The sequence below is a fragment of the Theobroma cacao genome, chromosome 5, assembly GCF_000208745.1.
Source record: "Theobroma cacao cultivar B97-61/B2 chromosome 5, Criollo_cocoa_genome_V2, whole genome shotgun sequence".
In the NCBI taxonomy this organism is placed as follows: Eukaryota; Viridiplantae; Streptophyta; class Magnoliopsida; order Malvales; family Malvaceae; genus Theobroma; species Theobroma cacao.
In genome coordinates, this window is record NC_030854.1 from 26,803,211 (window position 1) to 26,813,007 (window position 9,797).

Here is a 9,797-nt window from a genome sequence, read left to right on the forward strand (position 1 = left end):
TTCAAATTCCTAGCCAATGATTTTTGAACATTTGGAAAGGAAAAAACCCAATTTTGAGTTAATAATTTTTTATGTCACGTCATCTACCACGTGACATTGACATCATCAAGATGACACGTTAACGCATCAAAAATTGCTAACTGTACCATTGACTAACGAAAATTAGTTACAATTAATGAGAGATGATTCTTTGATCCAAAATAAAAATTCAGAGGCTTATTTGAACACAAAATAAAGACATGGAGCAAATTGACTTTATTGATATAGTACTGACACTTATGTATGTATTTAGCTTATATATAAATTAGAAAATATCCTCAATAAAATAGTTAAATCTTCCAGTGAAATATTCAATCTATAACTAATTAATACTCTTCTTTAAATATAGGGATAAGAAATCTATCATGAACCTATCGACCTGTCACGCAACACATGTACGAAGTAACATTAACAAGTACAAGCTTAACCAAGAAGAAAGATCTCTATTATATTCAAAATTCTAAAATATCTAAAATTTAATTGATATAAAATTTATTTTATCGCTACTTTAACATATTTAGACATTCGGTTAGTTTAAAAAAACGATTCAAGATCAAAGTAAAACTAATACCTGGCGCATTCTCCACTTATCAGACAATAAGTAATTCTGGTATGCTGAGACAAAAAGAGAAAATGGTACTAATGAATTAAAGTCTAAATACTAGAAAACATTGTGTTTATAAATAAATAAATAAATATAGTCCTTATACTAAACTTTAAAAAAATTTAATGAGATATCTACATTAATTTGTGGAGACATGAATTTTAATTCCATATATACCCCAATACTTGACATGTTTTTTGACCAATCAAAAAATGAAGGGTGGTAGGAAAAATATTACGCCACTTGATAGGGCTACCATGCAACATACGCGTGGCTACTAGGAGTCAAAAACTACCTTCTGGATGGCACGGCCGTTTAGCAACGAGGACAACCTTAGTGATATGAGCAACTTATCTTTTTTGCTCAACCCTGTCAATACTGATACTTAGACATCTTTGAGATCAAATTCCTTTTCTGGTGCACAAGATTCATCTATGATGGCAAGTACAGAGCATACTTAAGGATTTGAACTCATGAGAGATCTATACTTACATATCCTTGATAATTACTAGGAAAGAAGAAAGAGGCTTAGAAAGTTTGTTGAAGAAACATTGGATTTTTATTACTCAAAGGTGTTTTGCCTTTTCATTTCAAGAGTTCTCCTTCATTAAAAGAGTTTCCTTACCATGTTCATCCTAAAATACAGTAAAAAGTGAACTTGGTCCAAAACAGGATCTCATCCAGAGTTTTAATTGTGAAGGTAACCTTATTTTCCACTTCACAGATTCATCCACTAGACACTGTCCATGCGACATCAACTGTAGTTACAAAAGATGCTAGAGAGATAGTCTTGAGGCAAACGATGAACCAAATCATGAGCCAACCAAGATGATGGTGCTTTTTTTAGTCCGAATGGCAAGACAGTCCACTGATAGTGGTAATTAAGTACATAGAAACCTGTTTTGGGCTTATCTTCAAGATAGATGCCCAATTGCTAGAACCCGGCTTTCAGATCGAACTTAGAAAACACTCTGGCATTAGCAAGACGTGAGAATAAAGAGTTTCTGTTTAGAAGTGGGGAACTTGTCATCTAGGAGAAAATGGTTGAAAGGCTGGTAGTTGATAACTAGTCTTAACATTCCCTTAATTTGCTCAGCTCTTTTACTGACATAAAAGTTTTACACGCCCATTGAGAATCTGAAAGCTCAATCAATCTCTATTATTCTAACACATTTCATCCTTGCTCAGCTAATTTTTGGTGTTTAAGATTTATTGATGAGTGGCTAGCCTTTGTGGGATTAATATCCTCGTTGAGCTTGAATGGTAACCTAACAAAAAATTCTGGATTCTTCCACAGGGGATTGTTGCATTTAAGCATGAATTATGAATGAGAATTGGCACATGCCTTTTCTCTAAGTAGATCAATTGTAAGCCGCCCCTGGTCAGACAGTTGCTGGATAGGATAGAGATACGGAATTTGTACACATGGTTTGAAAGAATATTTGTACCTTATTCCTTCAGGGAGAATCCTCAAATGTTGGCATTCATGATAAATGTCAAATCCAATCACTATGTTTTTCCAATTCGTTCAGACCCTAGTACTTGGGTGGTGATAGAACACTAGGGGAATAACTGGATAGTGATAGGCTCGTTTATCAAGTGTGTAGTGAAAATATGATCTGAAGCAATTTTGAAATGCCTTTCATAAGGTATCTAGCATTCAAATGGAAGGATATTTGGGTTCATGACTGTTTCAACACCGCCTACATCAAAGAAGGTAATGACTGTTATCGGTTGGCTATATTTGGAAGGATAGATTGAGACTGGTACTGAGGTTATTAGTGGTGCAGGGATTTTTTGTGCTTTAAGTTAGGAAGGAATATTTGGTCAGGGTTGGATTATGAACATGTCTTCAAGGTTAGAGACAAAGTCTGAGGTTATAGTTTGGATGGCAAACAAAGTTCTGTCTGTAGGTTCATCTTCGAGAGGAAAAATGGATTCCAGATTATCATCCTTAAGATTTTCCTTTGTTTTTCATTCAATCTCCTAGAACATTTTTGCTCCTTTCCTTTTATTGATAGGACATTGTTCTGCACAATGTCCTTGCTGGTTGTAGATATAACACTTGGTTGACTTAGTCCTCTTGCTTAGCCTCCTCTTCTTCAGATATTTCCACTTTGTTCTGTATCTGTGATGAGGAGCAACTTGTTTGAAAAATCTGAATTTCCTTAAATGCTTCTTTCTTTTTGATTTGTAGTCACAATCTTGGGTTTTGTGACATTTTATCAACTAATCAGTTTTTTCACAAGCATTATCTAGGTCTCTGTTCCCTTTAAGGTAATCTTTTACCACTTTGCGCTTATTGCAGATATCCTCAAGGGCAATGTGGACTTCTTATTGGATTTCTCCAAGGGTTAAAAACAAAATGTCTTTTCTTTGTTGTTGAAGAGACCTTGTAATTACTGTCTGGATTGGCTTTGGGATTAAGGAGACAAAAACTTGTTTTAAACTTGGAGAGGCACCAAGGGTATAGAAGAGTTTCATCATCTTCTGGAAATATTTATCCAGATCTTCTTTCTTATGGGAGCAACATTATTTTTGGAAAAATTCCTTCCTATGGAGAGTCTTGACATCTTCAATGTCTCCTATAAAATATCTACGAAGGATTTGGATTATTTGGCTGAAATCTTACATGACCAGAAACTGCATTTAGCCAGTTTGATTGAAGGTATTCCACCAGTATCTTAGGACTCCAGTAAACCTTGACACGAATTCCATCAAGATAGTATAGTGATTATCTTCAGTTAGCCTCCTGGTTTCTAACCATGCATAGAATTCTTAGAATTGTTCTGCCCACTTTGTTGGTGGGATATCGTCAATGGTGAATGTCAACTTTGAGATTGTTGGAGTTGCTTGTCTTAGAGCATTATTGGGTTCCGTGTCATCTTCATCCATCTCCTCGACCTTTACTTTTGAGCTTGCCATGAATTGGGATCTTTCTGGTTCTGGCAAAGGGTCTTCAAGATAAGGATGAGATTCTCCATCACTACTGGTCATAGCTTCTAAAGTTTTAAAAGACGTTGAGTAGGATGATGGAGATGTTGGCTCGTCTTGGATTGCTTGAGCAGAAAAGATCTTGGGAATTGTATTTTCTTTGTATTCTTTGAGGAAAAAAACCAAAGAATTTTCTTGCTTGATCATCAATGTTTTGGGTTCAACGCCTCTGATGTTTATTTCAAATCTTGGTTTTGATTGTGGAACTTCTATTTCTTCTTGAGACTGTACAGGTTTTTTCCTTTGGGCTTTTGCAGACAATGTTTCAAGCTTTTATGTTTCAGAGGATTCTTCGACTTCTTTTCATTTCCTCTGTTTTTCTTCTTCTTTTTAGGCTTTGAGTTTTCCGTAAAGATTAAAAAGAGTCAATTCTTTGGATAGAGGTGGCAGTTTTTCTGGTATTTTTGGAGTGCAAGTTGATAGTAGGAATGGATCATTCCTGTTTGGAGATTGGATTTTCTTGGTTTCTTGAAGGAGCTTTATCTGAGCTTTAAGCTTCTAAATTTCTGCTTTCTTTTGTTCCATATATAGTTGGAATGGAACACCTAGTTCTGGTATTTCCTTGGAGAGTTGTCTAAGCCTATTTTGGAGAAGTTTGATCATATAGTTGGTGGTCTTGGCATTTTCATCCACTTTATTTTCCACCTTCTGGATTTTGTCCTAGATGCTGCTGAGCTCTTGGTCAATTCCTTTCAGCAAAGAATTTTGGACGAGAGAATTTATTGTTTGCTAGTTTAGTGTAGCTTCTGCTGCACTGATTTTGACTAGTCTTCCCATAGCATCAGCTTGGAGAGGGGTCAGAATTTTAGGTGCATGTTTGAATTCCTTTTCTGTAAATTCTTCTAGTGGAGGAAAATCATGGTCATAAGAAGGACTTATTGGTTGAAACAGGCAAACCTAGTGTACTAGTGGAGGTTGCTGAGATTGGTGATAAGTTTGAAAGCAACTTCGTTTTTGTACCCACATTTGGATCTTTTTGTAACATGGTAAAACAGGTTTTAGAGATTTTGGAGATGGTGGTTCATGGTGCAAAAGGTTCTCTTTGTGCCCACTCTAGAGGAGAATATTTAACTAAATACTGGTATTTTCCTCCATGTTCTCCCAAAGGTCCTATTGAAGGATTTTTGTCTTGATATCTCCTGTACATAACTTTGTCAGAGGAACAACTTTGCTCTTTCTTTTTTGATTTCTTGGCAAGGCCATGATCTAACTCATAGTCTGCCTCAAGACTGTCTTTTGGCATCCTTTGCAGTTATAGTTGATGTCCCGTGGACAGTGTCCAGTGGACGAATATGTGAAATGGAAAATAAGGTTACCCTCCAAATCAAAACTTTGGATGAGGGCTTGTTTTGGACTAGTTTCACTTTATACTATTTTAAGCATGAACATGGTAAGGAAAATGGGTGGTGCATAGGGGTAAAGCCACTTTATGGGATGGGCGCCCCCACTCCCCCCTCAAAATTTTAAGAATTTTTTACATATTATATAAAATTTTTTAATTTTTTTATAAATTTTCTTAATGGCCCCGTAAAATAATTTTTTATTTGATAATTAATACAAATGAAGAACAACAAAATAATTTCATATGTTTAACTCAATTTTAAAGATTTTTTTATTTTTCCTTTTAATTTATATTATTATTATTTTTATTTATTTATTTATTTATTTATATTTTAATCTCTATAGATTTTCTTTTACAAATTTCTATGAACTATCAATCATATTCTTTTTCTTTCTTTTTATTANTTAATCATATTTTTTCTTTCTTTTTTATTATACCATATGTGGATTATATCTTCTACTTGTCATATTTTTTTTGTTATGTGGATTTTATTTTTTATGATTTTAATCGTTAAAAATAAATAAATTATTATATAATTTTCAAATATAAGTTGCAATGTTGCACAGTTGCTTAGAATTTCATCAATATATTATTTTTTATTTAAAATAACCAATGCATTCTGGCATGTATGATGCAAACTTTAAGTAACAAGGATATACATACATATTGATCAAAAAAAAATAATTGTATTTTTTTCAATACAATTTTATTGATTATATATTTTTAATGGCTCTCAAAATTATTTTTTATTTAATAATTAGTTTTAATCGTTAAGCTGTTTGATAAAATTAAAGTCATTATGGCTAGCATATTGCTAGTTAAGCTTAGCAAATAAATTCTAAACTAATATGTTAAGCTTATCAATTTTTTTAAAAATATAAAAGTAAGTCTACTAATCCAAGTTATTAAGTTTTAATATAAATTGAAACCTATCATAACATATTATATCTTAACAATCCAACCTAATAGCTTATCAGAATATATTATATTTCAATAGTTCAACCCAATAACTTGATATGTTAATTAACAATTCAAGAGATAAATAAAAAATAAGAGGAGAGTTAGAACACACAAAGCAAAGAGGTAATTTATTTGAGTTTGAAAAACTGTTTTCTCTTTCACTGTTGCCCGCAAAGAATGAAAGAGACTCTGTTTATAGTTTCATTCAATCATATTTATAAATGACATCATTATTATTGTTAATGTATATTTTTTTTTGTATATCTAATTTTTTTTAATTTTATTTATGTCTTTGGATGAGTGATAATTGAATTATATATAAAATTCTCTTTAATTGTTTAGTGTCTCTCTCTATTTGGTCTCCTTTTAAAAATACTCTAGCTCCGCCCTTGATGGTGCAAAAGGCTCTTTTAAATGAGAATGGTCAAATTTGATTTCTACTATCCCATCCGACTTTCTAGTGAAATGAGTTTCTGTGGATTGGATGGAGTTTGCTGTTTCATGGAGCTTCTCATCATTAGTCACCCACTTTTTTGGCAAAAGTTTGGCGAGGTCCTACTTAGGAATTCTTTTGGGGACAAAAGTATAGGTAGGGACCTAAGTGGTATTTATGGAGAGGACCAAAGCATCATCAGAGTTGATTTAGAGTCTGGAAAGATTGAATGTATGGTCTTTGAATCTTATAAATCATCTGGTAATGGAGTGTGGCAATTATGGCTGAGGGAACTTGTTGAGCACTTACTATTTGGATATGAACTTTCAATGCTGAGAGTAGGTTTGGTCATAAAGAGCCATAGTGTAGTTTGGGAATAGAGTCACAATGACTGTTCCGTGTTGAGAGTATTTGATCATCCACGGATTTTGATTAACATATAATTGATGTGTCATCAAATTTTTAAGACGGAATTAAGAATTGGGATGCGTCGATATATGAAATAAAAATATCACACTCAATAATTTTTTAATACTTATATTATATTAGACATTTTCTTAAAATATAAAAACTAAACATGATATTATACAAATTAAAAAACAAAGATAAATAAAAGGCTCACCAGACTCAACAGTTTTAATTTCCCTCATGGCTGCTTCAGTTGACATCAACGGTTTAATAAAGATCTGGGAAAAGCTGAATGGTATTGCACCAATCAGAAAAAAAAAAAAAATTACAGGACAACAACGAAATTCACAAACTTTACATGAACATTAATTTGATGGAAATAACACCAAAGAAAGCTGAGAAAACAACACTTACCGTTCCAAAGCTTCTTCAAAACAGTCATTGTTAATGTTAAAATGATAGTCGGTCCGGTTGGGATACAGAATGCCTTCTGTGTAGCCTCCATGCTAAATATCAGTAAAGTAAACCAAGCATATATAATTAAGGAAAAAATGCAATATTTTTGGGAAAATATAAGGAAAAATATATGATTTTACTTTTAATTATATAAACTAATTAAATTTGAACTGATATTATGCCTTACTTATTTATTTATTTTTCATCTTTATTCAATTATAATTTTACATTTTATTTGTTATCTTTATTGCGTGATAAATATTTAAACAGCAAAAAAAAATTAACCAAACAGTGATTGTTTATTTTGTTTTCTTTTTTAAGATAATCAACAAAAATAGACTCGTGTGCATAAAAGATCTACCACGGTTAGAAACTCAAAAACATTATAATTTGAGTAACTAAACTCATATATAATGACATATAGAAGAGTACATTTGAGATGAACAGTACCTCGACTATGTACTGACAGTAACTATCCTCCCCTGGATATTTTTCACTAGCATAAGCCAGCAGTAGCACGCGCACTACAAAAAATGAAACAAAAAAAAAATCATATGGAATAAGAAAAAGAATTGTTGAGTTGCTCAAATGAAATCATACGAGTCCCTCTTCTACCCAAAGAAATGCTCAAGATCAAATAAAGTTGGACCCTGAAATTATAGCCAAAATCTTAATAAGACATCAAATTTCCAGTCAGAAAACGCATTAGATATTTTACCAAACCCAGTCGATCCTTGAGCGTCTAGCAGGTAAGGTTTATAGCATAGAAATGACTACTTCTCCTTAAGTACATTTGACTTTCCATCAGAAGAAAAATATATGTACGTACTGAGAAGATGAGCAAGGCCCTCGCAGCCATCAGGATCAGATAAGTGGCCAATGCTGACACACATACATGCAGCAGACTGCAACATCAAAGCCAGAAATTTTTGGATTTATTAATTAAATTAAATTGGAACAAAGAAAAAGAACAAGATAGAAATTAATTTTTGGGAATTGCACTTGCCTTGTCGGTGTCCGGATCGCTGATGAGGAGAACTTGAAGGGAGTTTCCGAGGACGATCCTCCTGTACTCTCTCTTGTCTGTTCGAGGCTTTACTATTTCTTCGTCGATTTCCGTTACATTAGCCATTTTCAAGTTCGGTCGAGAGGGGAAAGATCAATTTGCTTGTTTTTTTATCTTTTGCGGCTTGAAATTTATTTAAGGAGAAAGAGTAGATTTTCAATATATTGAGAAGGGTAATTTTATCTTTATCATACAACAAAGACTATCACTGTTCACCACTATTAGAGGGTGATATGACATTTCCTAAAGCTCTATTAAAATATCTTACAACACTTATTAGAAATTATTTTATGTTGGATACACTAACATAATATTTCCCATACTTTCATTATTGTAGGCAAACGAATTTGACCTGTAATACTAATTCTTGCTGCAACTTTTCTTTCCGCTTTACCTAAAGGGGCAAGGGGGGAGCTAGTATTTTTATTGAGAGGGTCAAAGATTAAGAAGAATAAAAATTAAAAATTTTTAAAATTAATATATTATATTTAATCATTAATAATTAAAAATTTTATAATAGATAATACTTTTATATAACATGTAAAAAAAAAATTATAATAGTACTTTAGAAAAGTTTTGTTTGACAATGGTAATATCTTTTTTAATATAAATAACTAAATTATTTGTAAGAAACTTATTATCCATTTTATTTCGAAATCTTGTCTTGCTCAATATAAACGACTAAAAAATTAATGTAGTCAACATCTAATATTCTTATTTTACTATATTTATATTTATAATACTAAATATTAAACTATAATGCATAAAATATAAATAGTTAAATACGATATACAGAATTAATAATTTCTTCTTATACTCAAGATAATTTCCTTTCAACTAAATATAAAACGTAAACCACATTAAAAACATATACTCAAGATAATTTTTTCTTATATAATTAGGATTAATAAAAAATAATATATTAATGAAATTTTAAACAACAACCAAAAATACAACATTAGAATTTATATTTGAGAATTACATATACATAATTTTTAATTTTTAAATATTAAAATCATTAAAAATAAAATCTACATAACCAAAAAAAAATCATGATAATTAGGAGATATAACCTACATAACAAAAAAAAGAGTATAGTTGATGATTCGTGAAAATTTAAAAAAAAAATCTATAAAACTTAAAATATATGAGCAAATAGAATATAATTGAAAAATATAAATAATAATAATATAAATAAAAAAATTAAATAAAAACTTTATCTCTTTATAATTTTACAATATAAGGGACAAAAAAGAAAAGAGAGAAAGATGGGTGGAGAAACTTAAAAAATTAAAAAAAATTTAAGAATTTGAATAAAATTAAATGAAACTTGTAAGGTCATTTTATTATTTTTTAATTATATTAATTATTTAATAAAAATTATTAAAACTATATAATATATAAAAAATTTCAAAAATTTTGCGGGAGCCATGGCCCCTCATTACAAAGGGACGCTCCGCCCCCTGAGGGGCACCACCATTTTCTCTTCCGCATA

General features: G+C 31.3%; 1 protein-coding gene across 1 annotated transcript in view; it reads right to left on the bottom strand.

Moving 5' to 3' along the window:
* Nucleotides 1–8,452, bottom strand: part of LOC18598935 (insulin-degrading enzyme-like 1, peroxisomal) — an 89,461-nt gene extending 81,009 nt beyond the window's left edge. Inside the window, exons 1-6 of the mRNA XM_018120656.1 lie at nucleotides 8,243–8,452; nucleotides 8,066–8,141; nucleotides 7,687–7,760; nucleotides 7,195–7,286; nucleotides 6,995–7,068; nucleotides 611–654 (exon numbers count right to left, since the gene is read on the bottom strand). Coding sequence (XP_017976145.1) covers nucleotides 611–654; nucleotides 6,995–7,068; nucleotides 7,195–7,286; nucleotides 7,687–7,760; nucleotides 8,066–8,141; nucleotides 8,243–8,368 — 486 coding nt within the window. The 5' untranslated portion in view covers nucleotides 8,369–8,452. The remainder of the gene's footprint in view (nucleotides 1–610; nucleotides 655–6,994; nucleotides 7,069–7,194; nucleotides 7,287–7,686; nucleotides 7,761–8,065; nucleotides 8,142–8,242) is intronic.